Source organism: Schistocerca serialis, chromosome 1, assembly GCF_023864345.2.
Source record: "Schistocerca serialis cubense isolate TAMUIC-IGC-003099 chromosome 1, iqSchSeri2.2, whole genome shotgun sequence".
NCBI classification, from domain to species: Eukaryota; Metazoa; Arthropoda; class Insecta; order Orthoptera; family Acrididae; genus Schistocerca; species Schistocerca serialis.
In genome coordinates this window covers 388,299,784-388,319,501 of record NC_064638.1, presented here as the reverse complement: position 1 = coordinate 388,319,501, position 19,718 = coordinate 388,299,784, and the positions used below count along the sequence as shown (strand labels likewise).

Below are 19,718 nucleotides of genomic sequence, written 5' to 3'. Positions count from 1 at the left end.
GGGAATTAGTGAAGTTCGGTGACAGGAGAAACAGGACTTCTGGTCAGATGAATTCACAGAAATGCAAAATCAAATAGGGGTAATGCAGGAGTAGGTTTAATAATGAATAAAAAAGTAGGAACACAGATAAGCTCCTACAAACATCATAGTGAACACATTATTGTAGCCAAGATAGACATGAAGCACATGCCTGCCACAGTTACACAAGTTTATCTGCTAACTAGCTCTGCAGATGATGAAGAGATTGAAGAAATGTATGATGAGAGAAAAGAAATTATTCAAAAAGTTAAGGGAGATGAAAAATTAATACCATGGGGGACTGGAATTTGATAGTAGGAAGAGATGGAAAAGTAGTAGTGAATATGGACTTGGAGTAAGGAATGAAAGAGGAAGTGGAGACTCCAGGTTTCAGATTGATTATACACGCATCAAAAAAAGTTTTGCATCACCCCGGTTCCCAGAACTCTTGAAGATAGATGTTGAGTGTGGATACTGTATCAAAGACACAATCCCTTTGACTGTTCAGAGATGTCACTAAACCTTCCCAAAGATGTAAACAACCATGCATGAGCAGTACCTATTAGATGGAGGGGGTCCAACAGGCGATCAGTTCGTCATTCCACCAGGAAGGAGGTACGCGGCTCATGTTGTCCAGAGTTCAACCATGCCTAGAGGGTCAATATCGCAGTTCGATCACGTCCACATTGTTACTTTGTGCCAGGAAGGGCTCTCAACAAGGGAAGTGAGTGAATCAAAGTTATGTTGGACATTGAGGAGTTACAGAGAGCCAGGAACTCTCAATGACATGCCTCGTTCAGGCCGCCCAAGGGCTACTACTGCAGTGGATGACAGCTATCTATGGATTATGGCTCTGAGGAACCCTGACAGCAACACCACCATGTTCAATAATGCTTTTCCTGCGGCCAGAGGATGTCTCGTTACGACTCAAACTGCGCGCAATAGGATGTGTGATGCACAACTTCACTCCCGAGGTCCATCTTTGCAACGACGACACCATGCTGCACATCAGATGGGCCCAACAACATGCTGAATGGACTGCTCAGGATTGGCATCATGTTCTCTTCACCGACGAGTGTCTCATATGCCTTCAACCAGACAATCGTCAGAGACGTGTTTGGAGGCTTCCTGGTCAGGCTGAATGCCCTAGACACATTGTCCAGCGAGTGCAGCAAGGTGGAGTTTCCCTTTTGTTATGGGGTGGCATTATGTAGGGTCGACGTAGGCTGCTGTTGGCCATGAAAGGCGCCGTAACGGCTGTAAGATATATGAATGCCATCCTCTGACTGATATTGCAACCATATCGGCAGCATATTGGTGAGGCATTTATCTTCATGGACAACAATTCGCACCACCGTCGTGCACATCTTGTGACTGACTTCCTTCAGGATAACGACATCGCTCAACTAGAGTGGCCTACATGAACCCTATCGAACATGCCTGGCATTGATGGAAAAGGGCTGTTTATGGAAAACGTGACCCACCAATCACTGTGAGGAATCTATGCCAAATCGTCGTTGAGGATTGGGACAATCTGGACCAACAGAGCCTCAATGAACTTGTGGATAGTATGCCACGGCGAATACAGTGATGCATCAATGTAAGAGGATGTGCGACTGGGTATTAGAGGTACCAGTGTGTACAGTAATCTGGACCACTACCTCTGAAGGTCTCACTGTATGGTGGTACAAAATGCAGTGTGTGGTTTTCATGAGCAATAAAAAGGGCGGAAATGGTGTTTTATGTTGATCTCTAGTCCAGTTTTCTATCAGGTTCTGGAACTCTCGGAACCAAGGTGATACAAAACTATTGTTGATGCGTGTGTAATATTAAGCAGAGATTTAGGTACCAGATTTTAAATTTTAAGATATTTGCAGGGGAAGATGTGGACTCTGCGCTCAGTTTATTAGCTATGCTCTGTAGATTAAAACTGAAGAAATTGCAGAAAGGTAGGAATTTAAGAAGATGGGACCTGGATAAACTGAAAGAACTAGAGGTTGTTGAGAGCTTCAGTGGGAGCATTGAGGAATGATTAACAAGAGCATTGGAAAGGAACACAGTAGAATCAGAATGGATAGCTTTGAGAGATGAAATAGTGAAGTTACAGAGGATCAAGTAGGTAGAATGACGAGGGCTAGAAGATACCCTTGAGTAACACAAGATATATAGAATTTAATTGATGAAAGGAGAAAATATAAAAATGCAGTAAATGAAGAAGGCGAAAAGGAATATAAACTCCTCAGAAATGAGATGGACAGGAATTGTAAAACGGCTGCGGGGGGATGGCTAGAGAACAAATGTAAGGATGTAGAAATATATATCAATAGGAGTAAGATAGATGCCACCTACAGGAAACTTAGAGACCTTTGGAGAAGTGAGAACAACCTGTATGAATGCAAAATCAGCCCTAAGCAAAGAAGGGAAAGCAGAAAGACGGAAGGATTACATAGAGTCTCTATACACGGGCAATGTACCTGAGGCCAATATTATGGCAGTGGAAGAGGATGTAGATGGAGATGAGAGGGAAGATATGATACTACATGAAGAATTTGACAGAGCACTTAGACATAAGTCAAAGCAAGGCCCCAGGAGTAGACAACATTCTGTTAGAACTACTGATAGCCATGACCAAACTCTTCCATCTGGTGGGCAAGCTGTATGAGACAGGCGAAATACCCTCAGACTTCAAGAAGAATATAATAATTCCAATTCCAAAGAAAGCAGGTGCTGAAAGGTATGAAAATTACCAAACTGTCGGTTTAATGAGTCATGGTTGCAAAATACTAACACAGTCATTATGGACGAATGGAAAGCCTGGTAGAAGCTGACCTCAGGGAAGTTCAGTTTGCATTCCATAGAAATGCAGGAACACGCGAGACAATACTAACTCTACAAGCCAGGTTAAGGAAAGGCAAATCTATGTATAAAGGATTTGTAGACTTACAGAAAGCTTTTGACAATGTTGGCTGGAATACTCTCTTTAAAATTCTAAAGGTGGCAGGGGTAAAATACAGGGAGTGAAAGGCTATTTACAATTTGTACTGAGACCAGAAGGCAGCTATAAGTCGAGGGGCATGAAAGGGAAGCAGTGGTTGAGAAGGGAGTGAGACAGGGTTGTAGTCTATCCTCAATGTTATTCAATCTGTACATTGAATAAGCAGTAAAGGAAACCAAAGAAAAATTTGGGGTAGGAATTAAAATCCATGGAGAAGAAATAAAAACTTTGAGGTTTGCCGATGACATTGTAATTCTGTCAGTGACAGCAAAGTACTTAGAATAACAGTTGAACAAAATGGCCAGTGTCTTGAAAGGAGGATATAAGATGAACATCAGCAAAAGCAAAACAAAGGCAATGGAATGTAGTCGAATTAAATCAGCTGCTGCTGAGGAAATTAGATTAGAAAATGAGACACTTAAAATAGTAAATGAATTTTGCTATTTGGGGAGTAAAATAACTGTGGATGGTTGAAGTAGAGAGGTTATAAAATGTAGACTGGCTGTGGCAAGGCAAGTGTTTCTGAAGAAGAGAAATTTGTTAACATCGAGTATAGATTTAAGTGTCAGGAAGCCTTTTCTGAAAGTATTTGTATGGAGTGTAACCATGTGTGGATGTGAAACATGGATGATAAACAGTATAGACAATAAGAGAATAGAAGCCTTGGAAATGTGGTGCTACAGAAGAATGCTGAAGATTAGATGGGTAGATCATGTAACTAACAAGGAGTTACTGAATAGAATTGGGGAGCAGAGGAATTTGTGGCACAACTTGACTAGAAGAAGGGATCACCAATTTAGTGCTGGAGGGAAGAGTGAGGGGGTATAAATTGTAGAGGGAGACAAAGAGGTGGATACACTAAGCAGATTCAGAAGGATGTAGGTTGCAGTAGTTACTTGGAGATGAAGATGCTTGAACAGGATAGAGTAGCATGGAGAGCAGCATCAAATCAGTCTGTGGATTGAAGACTGCAACATCATTCACCAACATGGCGTAGTCAGCGTATCTGGACAATTTTCACTTACATTCTTTCATTTCACCACATTTAATTTATTACATAATCTCCTAATGTTTTGTATGGACATTGTTAACTGAGCCACTACCTATTCTTTAAGCTACAAACAGCACTGTCACCACTGTACAATCAATATATGAAAATCAACACAGTATGTGATGGGCCGGTTGCTGGGGCCGAGCGTTTCTCGGCGCTTCAGTCTGGAACTGCGCGACCGCTACGGTCGCTGGTTCAAATGCTGCCTCGGGCATGGATGTGTGTGATGTCCTTAGGTTAGTTAGGTTTAAGTAGTTCTAAGTTCTAGGGGACTGATGACCTCAGATGTTAAGTCCCATAGTGCTCAGAGACATTTTTGAACAGTATGTGATGGGAAATATGTGTTTTATTCTGTGTCCTGTTTTGTGTGTTACAATCATCAGCTTGATCTGAAAAGGAATGAGTGAGAGCATTATGATGAGAACATTTTAAGCAGTAGCATTGGTTCATGTTATCTGAGACCCATCTAAAAACTACATAACTCTCTCTTGAGCTTAATAAAAGATAAAATAAAATTTACGGCCTTGACTGGCATCAACAATCATGGCGTATGAGGTAGAGCTGTCGTTAACACAGAGTGCGTAACGGCTGCAGTATTGGCAGTCGAGGGTGCTTGGCTGCTAGGTAGTGTTAACTGTAACCACTATTTACAATGACTTGTTATAAATTTAGTTATATAATGTTTAAGCTTCTACATGAAACAAACCAGGAAGAGTTAAAAAGCTAGAGCTTAAACATGGGTTGACAATAAAGTGTTAATGAAAATTATAAATTCCAGCTCTCAAATAGGTAGCTGTGAAATATGTATTACATAATGAAGATAGTTGAAGGCTACAGGCACAATGGGCTTGCAGAAACCTAGTCAGCGAAAATGCTAACAGCACGAGGTCAGCAGAAGAAACAATTGGACAGAGAATATCAGAACATGTGAGAACTACAATGGCCTGTCATATAGTCAAAAATAGGCATTTGGTGTTATTTTGTTTTGTTGATTAAGAGATTTTATGGATTTATGTTTCTTATTCCCTTAGTTCTCTGTTTCTTCCAAAAGCTTCAATAAGTGGCCCTTTGGCACAATGTGTATGACTTACATTTTGTAATATATTTATGTTGGTCACAGTATGCATGTGTTCAGATGTTGTCCAAATGCAGTTTTGTTCTGCAGATGAGTATGTTCCCTAAACCTAATGTTAAAGTTTACACCTGTCTGTACGATATAAAATTTCTGACAATCGTTACAATGTGTTTTATAGATGCCTAAATTTGAAAATATGTTACGTTTGTTACCCATCTTGTGTCTAAGCCCCAGTTTGAGACCTGAGGATACTAAAACTAAAAATAGTAATACATTCAGCATCTATAGAAACCTAAGGACACCGATAACATTATTCATGCCAAATCCTGCCATACACTGCATCTCTTTCCCTTCTGTGGTTTACTGACTTATTCACTTTCCACTAGAAAGCCAAGAAATACGTAAAGAACTAAACATGCTAAAACAGTTAGCTGTGGTAAATGAGTACACAGAGAGCTTTGACATACTACTGTATTATGAGATAAAGAAAAAAGAACATAAAATACTCGAACACAGGGAGCAGTGAATAGTAACACAAATTTTGTCCAGAAGACGTGTAACAGAAAAGTTGTTCAACAGCTAGAGAACCAACTGAGCAACATGGCTGTTAGATGTGGCTTTCAAATAAATAATACTATGAAATTGCGGTCTAGATGGAAGAAAGGTAACAAACAGTTTCACTTCTGTAAAATAGATTGTGCTGATTGTGACATTTTAATTCGACAGACAGGTGTAAACTTTAATATTAGGTTTAGGAAACATACACATCTGCAGTATAAAACTGTGTTTGGACATCATCTGAACACAAACCTACTGTGTCATCATAGATATATTACAAGTAAGTCATACATTGAGCCAAATGCCTGCTTATTGAGGCTTTTGAAAGAAATAGAGAACTATGGGAATAAGAAACACCATTTCACAAAACTTCTGAATGAACAAAATGAATTTACACAAAACATCTGATTTTGACTGTATGACAGGCTGTTGTAGATCTCTCATGTCCTGATGTTCCCTGTCCATTGTTTCTTTCACTGGCCTCGTGCAGCTAGCAATTCGTTGGTCTTGTTTTCACAAGCCTGTTATACCTATGGCTTTTTTTTGTGTTTTCAGATACTGCTTTCAACTAACTACATATGTGCTATATATGTCGCAGACACCTATTTGGGACCTATCATTTATAATTTTAACCGACATTTTATTGTTGACCCATGTTTAAGCTCCAGCCCTTTTTTAAATTATGCATTTAACCCATCTTGTTTTTGTTTTCTGTAGAATGTTAAACATTATACACTGAAGAGCCAAAGAAAGTGGTACACCTGCCTAATATCGTGTAGGTCCCCTGCGAGCATGTGGAAGTGCTGCAGCTTGACATGGCATGGGCTCGACTAATGTCTGAAGTAGTGCTGGAGGGAACTGACACCATGAATCCTGCAAGGCCGTCCATAAACCCGCAAGAGTAAGAGGGGGTGGAGATCTCTTCTGAACAGCATGTTGCAAGGCATCCCATTTATGCTCAATAATGTTCATGTCTGGGGAGTTCGGTGTCCTGCGAAAGTGTTAAAACTCAGAAGAGTGTTCCTGGAGTCATTCTGTAGAATTTCTGGATGTGTGGTGTGTCACACTGTCCTGTTGGAAGCTCAAGTCTGTCAGAATGCACAATGGATGCAGGTGATCAGACAGGTTGCTTACGTACGTGTCACCTGTCAGATTCGTATCTAGACATTTTGAGGGTCCCACATCCCTCCAGCTGCATACGTCCCACACCATTACAGAGCCTCCACCTGCTTGAACAGTCCTCTGCTGTCATACAAGGTCTATGGATTCATGAGGTTGTCTCCATACTCGTACATGTCATCCACTCTATTCAATTTGAAATGAGACTTGTCCGACCAGGCAACACATTTCCAGTCATAAACAGTCCAATGTTGGTGTTGACAGGCCCAGGTGAGGTGGAAAGCTTTGTGTCATGCATTCGTCAATGGTATACGAGTGGGCCTTAGACTCCGAAAGCCCATATCCATTGAATGAATGGTTCGCAAGCTGACACACATTGATGGTCCAGAATTGAAATCTGCAGCAATTTGTGGAAGTGTTGCACTTCTGTTATGTCGAATGATTCTCTTCAGTCATTTCCAGCCACAGCATTGTCAGAGATTTGATGTTTGACCGGACTCCTGATTTTCATGGTACACTTGTGAAATGGTCGTACGGGAAAATCCCCACTTCATCGCTGCCTCAGAGATGCTGTGTTCCATCGCTCGTTTGCTGACTATAACTCCATGTTCAAACTCACTTAAATCTTGGTAACCTGCCATTGTAGCAGCAGTAACCGATCTAACAACTGCCCCAAACACTTGTTGTCGTACATAGATGTTGCCTATTGAAGCACCGTATTCTGTCTGCTTACATCTCTCTGTGTTTGAATACACGTCTATACCAGTTGCTTTGGTGCTTCAGTGTATCTCGGGCTTTATAATGAGCCGTTGTAAACAGTGCTTACAGTCAACGATATCTAGCAGCCAATCCCTCTTGGCTTTCTGTAGAGCATCTGTTAAGTACAGTGTGTTAACGATGGCCTTACAGCATGGTCCACGACTGTGCACTAAAATTTCATCGTATTAACTGGTTCTTCTGTCTTGGTAGATAGTGTAATAATAGATCAAAATCACAATATTGTATTTGTCCTGCAGACTATTTTATTTGCTGATTTTTCTTAACCTCAAGGAGGTAGGTACATTGTTCCTTAGGTGGTTCCCAGATATTATCAATGTTCCTGTTGTTATCCTAATGCTCTTACTCATATTCAAACATTCACTTTATTGCACAACACAATTTTGTTACTGTACAGTGACCTTAACTTGATGCAGCAGATTTATGAACTTTCAACATTTTTGTTTATTCTTTTATCTGTGGCCATCAGCTTTGTTTTTATACAGAACTGATTAAAATGGGAAATGTTTGCACATTGCAGGTGACTTAGTTTCCAGCAGCAGATATACAAGGAGGATAGCTGCTGGCTGTTCAAAGAAGAAGGGGGAACCAAATGTTATCAGTAAATTGGAGACACGAAATATTTCTGCATCAAGGTGTGTGCTGCGTGACAAAACAAATAGCTGTGTGGCAAATGTTAAGTCTTCTGTTTATGTGCCAATTGGGTACCAAAATTCTGAGAACAACAGGTTATGTTCAGTAACTAATCGTTTGAAGGTGTCTAGAAAAAATTTGCCGGACTCCTTTTCCTTTAACCACAAAGAGACAAAGGACACTATGAAAAAGAGTGAAACTAGTCGAAATGAAGCAAATGAAGATGTGTACGAGTTTGTATTAGATGAGGGCGAAGTTAATGAAAATAAACTCAAGACCAAGAAACAAAGTAAAAGGAAACGTGTCCAGAGAAAGATCATAGATTCTCCAGAAGAAGTTTTACCAGCAAAGAAGAAGAGAAAACCACTGCAAGATAAAATTTCCCAAAATTTGGTACCTGAATCAAACCCAAAAAATAGGTTAGGAAGTAAAGAATTGAACCTTTCTTCTGGAAAGTCATTTTCAAATGTTTTACATACAGCCAAGATGAAAATGAAGACAGTGCACTTCAGCAATCTTTCAGGTGATGAATTAATAAAGTCTAGCACTGGAGTGCGAATGAAACACTGCACACCAAACAGTAGTACTAAAAATGTTGGTTCTCCGGAAACTGTGCAGGTCCTTAATACACCCACCAAAACTAGTGGGAAAGGTGACACACGGAACCTTTTGTCTTCATTACATCCATCACCACAAGTAAAGTCAATTAGATCATGTACGACACAAATAAATCCGGTATGTTCTCCTTCAGTTTCAGAATGTGGTAAGCTGGATACAAGAATGAAAGAAAATGAAGTATCAAGGAAACTACTATCATTCTTTAGTCCAGCACATATTGCAGGTAATTCAAGAAACAATTATTCAATTCCAGTTACAGAGAAAACTCCAGCCAAACAACTGGCTGCTAGATCCTTTAATGCTGAAAAGGAAAATATTGAAATCAGTCATTCTGAAAATCTACAGCCCTCCTTTTCATCTGATACAGCTGAGCAACAATGTGACAAAACACAAAGAAATCTAGATGTTTCAAATTGTTTTGGTTTTGATGATGATGCTGATAGCGAAGATGGAGATTTCTCACCAGCTAAGACATTTACTAAAAGTTCTCATAAGTTGGGGAAATTTCAGTGTTCAACCCCCAAAGATGTCAGTCAAAAGAAAGATGCATCACAGCCTTTCAGATTCCCTGCCCTTTCAATAGTTAAAAAAAGAAAATTCCTCCAAACAGTTGGAAACACACCTGCTGCAGTAACAAATCTGAGTGGAAAAACCGAAAGTTCAGGCAGTACTTTAAAAAGAAAACCTTGTATTCCTGCCAGTTCTCCAGTTAAAGAACCCATCACACCCACCATATTTGATATTGAAGATGAAGTTCACGAGTCTCAAGATGATGAAAAATGTGAAAGTGAACATCAGCAACTGCAGAAGAAACACAAGGACTGTGTAGCAATTTCTTCACCACAAAAGAAGGTAAACTCCATAATTTTATGGTACTTACTTCACTAAAACGAGTCATACGAAATAAATTGCGTTTGTCGGTATGGTTGTGAGTGAGCTATTGAGGTATTCATATTGCTTTATTGGCCTGTATTGCTTTATTGGCCAGTAGGCCAGTGATATTAGCTTAAGCTTGCATTTAATTTTCTTTAAGACAGTACCTGCTGCAGTAAAAAAAAAAAAGTTGACCAATCAACAAAGCAAAATAACTAAAGGTAAGCTAATATCATCAAGTTGATACACTCTATCATATCTGTTTTAGCCTCATAAATTTTCATTATCTCACCTGGACAGTGGTGACAGAGATTAAAATAATAATGCGATGTTCTGCTGGGAAATTTAATTGGGGGAAGCAGTTGTTAGGCAGTGTGCTACTTGCTGATGAAATTCAAACATGACCTCAATACAAGCAGATAGGATTGCTGTTAATTTTGGCACTGTTACCACCACCAAGAGGGAGACCAAGAGATGAATACACTAAGCAGATTCAGAAGGATGTAGATTGCAGTAGGTACTGGGAGATTGAAGAAGCTTGCACAGGATAGAGTAGCATGGAGAGCTGCATCAAACCAGTCTCAGGACTGAAGACAACAACAACAACAATCACCACCAATAATATTCACATTATTTATTGATTAGATGTTTACTCAGTTGCATCTCTGTATCAGTGACATAGAATTTGGCAACTTATTCAGAATGTATTAAAAGAAAGGGTTGGGGGGGGGGGGGGGGGGAGACAAAACTATGAAGTCACAAAATGAAAATAAGAACAGCTCTTCCTCCTCATATTCCCATTATTTTGTAGCTTTTGATCAAAGTCTTTATTGTAGGTGTAAGTAATATTAACAGTTTAAAAAGTACCAATAATTAAAATGATTGTTTGCTGTATTATTTGGAAGCGACACAATGACATCAGGAAACATAAATAAGAATTTTTCACAAGACAAATTTACTATAGACTATTAGTTGGAACTATCTAGACATCAATCTACAGTAATGTGGAAAATCCCAAATCAGAATACTGTTTCAGGTCAAAAGCATGTGGTCAGTTTTTATACTTTCCACTGGTTATCAAAATGTAACACATTCGTTAAACAGGTTGTCCCATTTATCTTACTCACCCAGAATAACTTTTTCTAGTGTGTTAAATGGAAAAATTGTTCCAACCAATGTTTTTTAACATCTTTGGATAGTTCTTGTTGAGAGTATATGTTTTCTCTCTTCCTATAGACATGGGAGATACCGGGCAGAGGTTAATTTTTTAAATGGATCTATGTACATTTTGTTCAAGAATACACTTACTCTTTCCAAGAGCTATTCAAGAATGTATTACACTGTGCCGTTTTTGTCAATAGAGCATGGATGTGCAAGCAATAAAGAGTACGCAGGTTGGGAAGAAAGAGAGCTGTTTACTGTCTTGATTGTACACATTACGTACCAAATGTGCTGTAGTAGTGGGTATTGTTTATGATTTGTGACTCTTGTGAACACAGTTACTCCTCTCCCCTCCACACACACCTGATTTGTTGTTGCTTTAGTGTACAGTACACTGCTAATCAGTATAGTTGTGGATCAGAGTAACGCAGTACACACTGTGAATGCAGTTTTTTTACGTAAAAATGTATGATGTATGACAATAAGATAGACATGCTGCTGATCCACAGAGAAAGTACATTGACAGGAAATAATTCAGTAACTTGCATTTTCATGTTTAGTAATGTTAGGGAATGTTATGGTTATTATGTCTGTTATACTCCAGTGTGTGTTTATTTTACAGGTCCTTCTTGATCACATAAATTTTTACATTTTACTATGACTGGTTTTGGTTACTGCCATTTTCAGATTATAAAATATTCTGATGTGGTATCAACATCAGAATATTTTATGATCTGAAGATGGCAGTAGCCAAAACTGGTCATAGTGAAGTGTAAAAATTTATGTGATCAAGGCGGACCTGTAAAATAAAGTGCCAAAAATATGATCACAGACTAATTTTCAGACTTTGTCTTCAATTGTACCTGTATTGTAATTTGCTGTAAGCAGGCAAAATTCTGTTTGGGCTCAACTACTGTACAGCAGACAATTTCCTGACGAGCCACCACCTTGTTGCTAGATGTTTGGTCATCCCATTTCTCTACATGAAATGAAAAGTTTAAATGCAAGACCTCAAAATCATCATACAACATGAACAGACAAAGCTGCTGTGCTTGCTGCCGTAGCTGTGAATCCTCAAGTCAGCATACGACAAATTCAGCATGAAGTTGGTGTCTTGAAAAAAAGTGCACATCTCATTCTGCAATGTCATAAATTCCATCCTTACCATGTTCATTTACACCAAGAACTTCATGGAAATAACTTTAATAATAGAGTTCATATATGTCAGAAGACTCAGTAACAACTTCCGACTAATCCTGATTTCTTCTCAGATGCTAGTTTCGCCGAGGAGGTGCCATTCCCCAACAAAGGAATTGTCAATATGAGAAATATACTTTGAGTCCCTCAACAATTCATAATGACTCCGGACAGGTAGAGCATCAACTCCATGAGACGTTGGTGTTTGGTGTGGAAAGTCCACACACACTTTCCTGAGACTCTGATTGCAACTGATCATGGCTCTCCGTACAAGCCTCCAACTTGTGATTAAGTTCGAAATTTCTCTCCTTCGTGCTCTCAAACTGTTGTGTTAACACTTCCACTTGCTGAGTTAAAGCAGCAACAGCATCTGCCGCACTAACATGTGTTTCCATCATTTTGCGTACTCGATTTTCACCATAATGCCACTGATAAAACACCAACCTTCCATTCAACCCTACACAAAAAAAATGGAAACACAAATTAATTCTTCCATAGAATCATCACCCATCTACATTCAGAACAAACAGATGCTACAGCTCAGGTACATGGCAACTTGTGCCTGGACAAATTTCAAAATGGACATATCACTGGCACTAAATTATCTCGTCCACCATTACCTCTAAACAAAGATAAGTCAACGGGTTCCTCTGGCTTCATGAAAGCAACTTTAAAAATCTTCTACCTTAGCTCGCACCAGTAACTCTCAAGAGAGCAAACGTAAAAAATAAATAAAACTAACTCACTGCACCACATTGTGCTGAGCTGGTATGTATGTCAAGTGCCACTGCCTTACTCACCATTCACAAAAAACCATTCTCTCACCAAAAAGTAGTGTTGGATGTGGACGGACACTTTCTGAAGCAATGTATTGTGTTGGAAACTGGAACACACACTTCTGATACCAAATTGTTGTAACCCCCCTGAGCTCATGGGTTATGGTTGCTATATGTCAGAATGACTGAGAGGTATGGTTTGGGAGACAGGGATGACACGCTGGTGCGTGCAGAGAAACACAGGCAAATGTGCCATTGACTTTATTACATTGAAGATACACAGTGGACCTTCTGCTGGACTTGGCGATGGTGCTGCACAGTTTTCCAATGCAGGAATCTACAGTGTCAGTACCTGGTCGCCCAGCCTTGTGGACATAGCGCTCCTATTCACGCCACGCCTCGCCTAAGTAGCTGCTGTGTGTGTTAACTGTGCCTGTGGCCCAGAACACAGCTTAGTGCTTCCTCAAGCGCGCCTCTATCCATCCACGCAGAGCAGCTCACTCAGTGCCAGCAGACAGCACTGCACCCTGGAGGCTGGGAGTTCACACCCTGACCCCATCTCTGCAGATGGCAGCTTGCAGTCTGCTGGCTGAAGCCACGCAGAGTGCGGAAGATAGCAGCCTTATTGCTCCTTGAGCCAGTGTAGCTCCAAGGTGTGCCTGCCCCAGTGACAACTCGTCCATGCAGCAGAGGTTGGAGGTATCTTCAGCAGGCTGTTGATGTCCATCACCATAAGGTCGTCGTGGTTGGCCTGCAACTTAAACTATCGTCATTCTCTCCGGTACTAGATGCGGGCAGAATGGTGACATGACTGCCCACTTGTAACCTTCAGGCTCACTGATTTATATGTCTTTTCCTGGTGCTTCTGACATAGTTGCCCTGGAGAGGACAAATGGAGTGCTCTTTGATAATTACAATGTCACCTTTCCTCAGCCCACTTCGGCCCATACACACGTCACTGAGTGTTGTTGTAACTACAACACATGGGTTCTTCACAGCACGTTGGTGCCCTGTGCTGCCCTGCTTACTTCACATATGTATACAGTGCCTGCCAGGCCATGCATTCTAGGTTATGAGCAGTGTCGTAACCTGCCTTGTGGAATCATTTGCAAAATGTTAATGTTGCTCACTCCTGTCATCTGATGTGGCAGCTGGTCCCTTAACTACTACTTTCCAGCCATAGCTGTGTGAAATTTATAAGAATTCCCCAAATCATGTACTTATTTGTGGCACAGCAGTGTGAGGAATGAAATTATTAGTGTTTTTCCATAATTCCATTGAAATCTGGAATAAGTTTTGTCACCATCAATCTTAATTTCGATTCCACATTAAGACGATTTCACTTTAAGATTTTAATACTACAAAGAGCAGAAAAGGTGTGCTCACGTATGTAAGTGGTAGGGAAAGGCATCAAATGTTGCAATGCCTTTTTTTATACAACTGCTCACACACATCCAAAAGCTACAAAGTTCATTTTCTTTGAAAATGTTTTTCCGTGAAGTATTGCAGGATAGTTCCAATAGTTGTTCTTGTTCTATATCTGAGAGATTTATACCTTGTATTTCGTGGATTTCTACATTAGTGAAACAATTCTCAATCCAACAACTACCAGGTTGTGGAACAGGGAAATATTCTTGAAAACTTGCAGCTTTTTGAAAAGCAGTGATATGAAAAAAGAGATTTGATTTCTACCTGGTGACTCCGGTGTCTTGTCGACATCTTTTAGATACTCTTCCGTAATGTCTTGACATTTTAGATTTGTTTTTTCTTTCTTTCTGTATTGGGCCTTACAACAGTTTTTCCCCTTGCAGTCCCAGCATTCTCTGGTTTTATAATGGGCGCTTATGTTCTGGGAGCCATAAGATAGGAAACCTGCAGTTGGTGGATACTATGCTTTGGATTCTGGGATAGTCATTCAGAAATATAGATTTATTCTGTCTGAGGCAAAATAGAATCACAGAATAAATGATCACTTAAACTAGGTAACAAATTCACTTTTGTTTAAATAACACTAATAAAATATAAAGTGCTTCTTAAGAACAAAAGTGGTGTTGCCAGATACTGCCTCAGCTACATATGAATGTGTAAAATTATGCCTCACTTGGACTTCTTGTGTGCACTCAGTAGAATTCTCATCTCAGTGTAGCGACATCTTACACTGTTTGTTGTTTTATCACCCATACATTCACTTTTCCATGCTATCATTCTAATTTTTAAATAATCATTTATTAATCTTATGGTGAAGTTTAATTTATGTATCTAGTGTATTTTTCTCCTCCTAGTGTGCTCCCCCGCCACCCCACCACCTCCACCACCTCCACCACCACCACCACCACCACTTTGCTTCTCTCAGATTCAAGATTTTAGCCTGTTTAAGTTTTCAGCAATTTACTGACAGTATTAAGGTTACAGTCTCCAAACCAAGTTATTCTTAAGTTATCATAGTTTGATACGTAAGGGGTGCATAGTCCCTTAACTCGGAGGATACCATATTTTGCCCACACAGGTTGAGGATAGGCAAAGAATCCGTTGTTGGCTGCTGAGAGTGCTGAGTGAGGGCTATTGTCTGTCAGCAGAGTGTCATCCTTGGAATAGTGTAGTAGGAATTGGTGTACTGAAAATATTGTATCGGCTGAGTGTGACCCTGTTGCTGTGGGTTGATACTCAGTAAATCACTAAATTATACCGAGTAATGACAAGCAGTACTTACTCTTACCAAAAAGTGAGTATAAAATTATATGCTTGTGCCTACTGTACCGGCAAATGGATTCAGTGAAGGCCAGTTGTGCAGATTACTGCAGTAACCTGTAACGATGCTAGATGATCCGATCTCTAGCAGTCCGATTTTAAATGGGGGTGTTACAGATAATTATGGGAACAGCAATGTGGTAAAAAATATCATTTTATTAAAGAACTGTATGTTGCTCTTGAAACAGTAATTGTAATACTAAATTGTGTCTATTGAAGGAAACCAAAATAGGTCTTCCCACCACCCCCTTCCTTGGTGTCAAATGTGAACCCTAATTTTAATATACAGAAAAACTAATTACTTATTTTGGTAACAGTGTTACAGTAATTAAATAATTATTCTTCATTTGAAGATACTGGTTGCCAGTAAGAACCTCTTTCAAATGCCTCCATAGATTTTAGCAGTATTTTCAGTGCAGTGCCCCTTTAACATATATTCTTGATGTAAATTATACTTACTGATTTCTACACACAAGGAAAAAATTACAAAAATAATAATTCTTGGATTCTGAGCTATGTGCACAATAAAAGTTTCATGTGGAGAGGCTATGGTGAACCGAAGCATTTAGTGTGCCCCATTTCTCTCTCTCTCTCTCTCTCTCTCTCTCTCTCTCTCTCTCTCTCTCTCTCTCTCTCTCTCTCTCTCTCTCTCTCTCTCTCTCTCTCTCACACACACACACACACTGTGTGTGTGTGTGTGTGTGTGTGTGTGTGTGTGTGTGTGTGTGTGTGTGTGTGTGGAGGGGGGGGGGGGGGGCACCGTGTCTAAAACGGCGAAAACTGTTTTTTGTAGCTGCACATGCATTTGAACAAGAGGTTCTGCTTATTTTGTAAATTGCAATTATTACAGGTTGTGCAAAAAAGTTATGGAACACCAAGACTTGGGACTAGATTGAGGCAGCCAGTACAAGAGCTAAAAGATTCTTCTGAAGATGAAGCTGAAGAAATTGTCCCAAAAAAGCACAAAAGAACACATCGGCCACCCAAGGTGATACTTTCTAGTCGAATAAATTAATATGTAGAATATTTTCATTTTGTAGTTAAATATTTAAAAAAAAAAAAAAAAACATTGAAGGCAGAATTTTTGGAAAATGCTTTCATTTGGATATTTTGAATATTGTACAGTGGGTTGTCTTGATCTTTAATTATGTCCTTATTGTACTGCACATGCTGTTGATATCATTTTTCGTAACAACAAAATTAAATGAAAAGCAAGTGACTGGTAACAGTAAACTTGTTGTTTCATTTAATGTCAGTAACAGTCACGGTAAAGCCTAACCTAAAAATGTTCGCATTTAAAGTCTGTAGAATTGTTGTTCCTAGGGCAAGGGTTTACCCTAGTAGTGAAAAAGAACTTATTTCCATATTAATCTTTCAAATTTCTGATCAAAATGTACGTCAACTCAAAACAAATTTTTTTTTTCAGCTACAAGTTGTACTGTTGTTTGTTTGCCTTTACTTTAGCCTTTGGTTCCCTATGTAAGAACTGACAATTCAGAAATCATCTCATTATGACAGTATATCGCCATCCACTCTGTGTTAGTGTGTAAAGTGCAGCTAATTCTCTCTGTTCCCTGTACTCTCTCACACCCAAAAAAAAATGTGAGCAAATAATAATTCCAGAATAAATCGGTATGAATATATCTTATATTCTTCTTTGTTGCGCTGATACAATCCTACTGAGTTTCACTTTAAAGCCTTTATTTTTCTACATCTACATCTACATCTATACTCCGCGAGCCACCTTACGGTGTGTGGCGGAGGGTACTTATTGTACCACTATCTGATCCCCCCTTCCCTGTTCCATTCACGAATTGTGCGTGGGAAGAACGACTGCTTGTAAGTCTCCGTATTTGCTCTAATTTCTCGGATCTTTTCGTTGTGATCATTACGCGAGATATATGTGGGCGGTAGTAATATGTTGCCCATCTCTTCCCGGAATGTGCTCTCTCGTAATTTCGATAATAAGCCTCTCCGTATTCCGTAACGCCTTTCTTGAAGTGTCCGCCACTGGAGCTTGTTCAGCATCTCCGTAACGCTCTCGCGCTGACTAAATGTCCCCATGACGAATCGCGCTGCTTTTCGCTGGATCATGTCTATCTCTTCTATTAATCCAACCTGGTAAGGGTCCCATACTGATGAGCAATACTCAAGAATCGGACGAACAAGCGTTTTGTAAGCTACTTCTTTCGTCGATGAGTCACATTTTCTTAGAATTCTTCCTATGAATCTCAACCTGGCGCCTGCTTTTCCCACTATTTGTTTTATGTGATCATTCCACTTCAGATCGCTCCGGATAGTAACTCCTAAGTATTTTACGGTCGTTACCGCTTCCAATGATTTACCACCTATGGCATAATCGTACTGGAATGGATTTCTGCCCCTATGTATGCGCATTATATTACATTTATCTACGTTTAGGGAAAGCTGCCAGCTGTCGCACCATGCATTAATCCTCATTAATCTACATATATAATGTCTGATGCCTGGATGTATTTTTATTTAAATTCAACTACTACCCTAGTCTGTTGATTTGTTTTTTGGTAAAATATATTTTGGAAAGAAGGCAATCTGACCCTATATTGTCCCATGCATTAAAAGATAAATTTGTATTAATGTACCTACACCTTGAAAATTGTATTTACTTCAACTTGCTTGATTCTCCTACCTTTGTGTTAGTTTAATATAAATTTATTGACATTCACTTGTTTTTACTTTATTGCAGACAAATGAAGCTGATGAATGGGCAAAGTGTTTCAACTCCATGTGTGAAACAATTGACAGTTTTGAATTGGTTGTAGAATAGTTTTTTGTGGAGTATTGATGGCAGTATTAATTGTGTGCATACAGTTCTTTTCATATAACAGTCTGAAAACATTTAAAATTTATTGATGTGATTTTGTTGATGTTTACTTTATGCTTGCATTAAGGATGTGTCTTTATTTGGTAAAATTGTATTGATACTTAGACGTACCTGAACTTAGTTATTTTGCTACTGTTTTCATGTGTCTCTTGAAGAAACTTTTGTAATTGTAACTATGAAAAATGTTTTTGATCATTTTAACACAATTATTTTGTAGTGCAGCTTTATATCTTTTGTACATACTTTATTTTCCTAAAAAAAAGTAAATAAAGATTTTTCTGATGGGGAAAAAGATGATTATATATTAACAACTCACAAAGTTAACTGCTACTAACAATGTTAAATACTAGCTGACCCGGCGAACTCTGTTCCGCCTTAAAACCAATAAATAATCAGATTTTGGATGTTAAGTTCAATTTTTTATTAGGAAATACAAATAAAAAATTAAGTATTTTAATGATTCTTTATTCTTTATGTTTTCTGGTGCATAGCTTCCACTCTTCAATTAAGTGCCTTGTGATACACGACGTTATTTGTTTTATTATCAGGTGCAAGAACAAACAATGCAGATGGACTTCTGACCCGTGAACATCCCACATATAATTGACCATGTGAAAAAACATGAATATATCACATTTAAACCACAAACTTTCAAGGATTGGCCTTGTAATTTGTTAATGGTCATGGCGAATGCAAGACGAATCAGAAATTGAAGTCTTTTAATCTAAAACGGCATATTGGTTGGAATCATCGGGATCCTCAGAATGAGAACTTCCTCACCCTCGAATTTTCCTTTGAGTATCGTCACCTAAATAACATTGTTCATCAATTTACTTACCACCAAATGCGTTCCGTTGCACAGTTTTGGTTGGTTTATGTTTCGAAGCATGATTACTACGGAAACAACAAGGCGTAAATTGTGCCGTGGTAAGCCAGGCACATCCAAGGAGTTTAAAAATTCAATTGCATAGTTGGTGGCTTCATCTTCATTTGTTACACAGTCAATAGATTTGAATGAATGCATTTTATCAATGATCTCATTCTGAATTATGTAGTTTAGGTCATCTACAACTTTATTCTTAGCCGCTAAAATTGCTCGCTCACTCAACCATTCATTGATTTTGTAGTTAGTAATGATGTTTGGGAATACTTTGTTGATAAGTTTGTCTTTTGATGAGACACAGTTACAGAAATTATGAGGAAATGAAATCAATCTGCTCAATTCTTCGACAGGTACTCGACCATTACCGATGGTC

General features: G+C 39.1%; 1 protein-coding gene across 2 annotated transcripts in view; it reads left to right on the top strand.

The window, feature by feature from the left end:
* The window catches only part of LOC126471130 (uncharacterized), a 45,633-nt gene extending 26,933 nt beyond the window's left edge, over window positions 1–18,700 (top strand). For both annotated transcript variants that reach the window (XM_050099221.1, XM_050099229.1), the window contains exons 3-5: window positions 8,114–9,696; window positions 16,450–16,587; window positions 18,325–18,700. In XM_050099221.1, coding sequence (XP_049955178.1) covers window positions 8,114–9,696; window positions 16,450–16,587; window positions 18,325–18,405 — 1,802 coding nt within the window. In that variant the 3' untranslated portion in view covers window positions 18,406–18,700. The remainder of the gene's footprint in view (window positions 1–8,113; window positions 9,697–16,449; window positions 16,588–18,324) is intronic.
* Window positions 18,701–19,718: the final 1,018 nt, after the last annotated feature.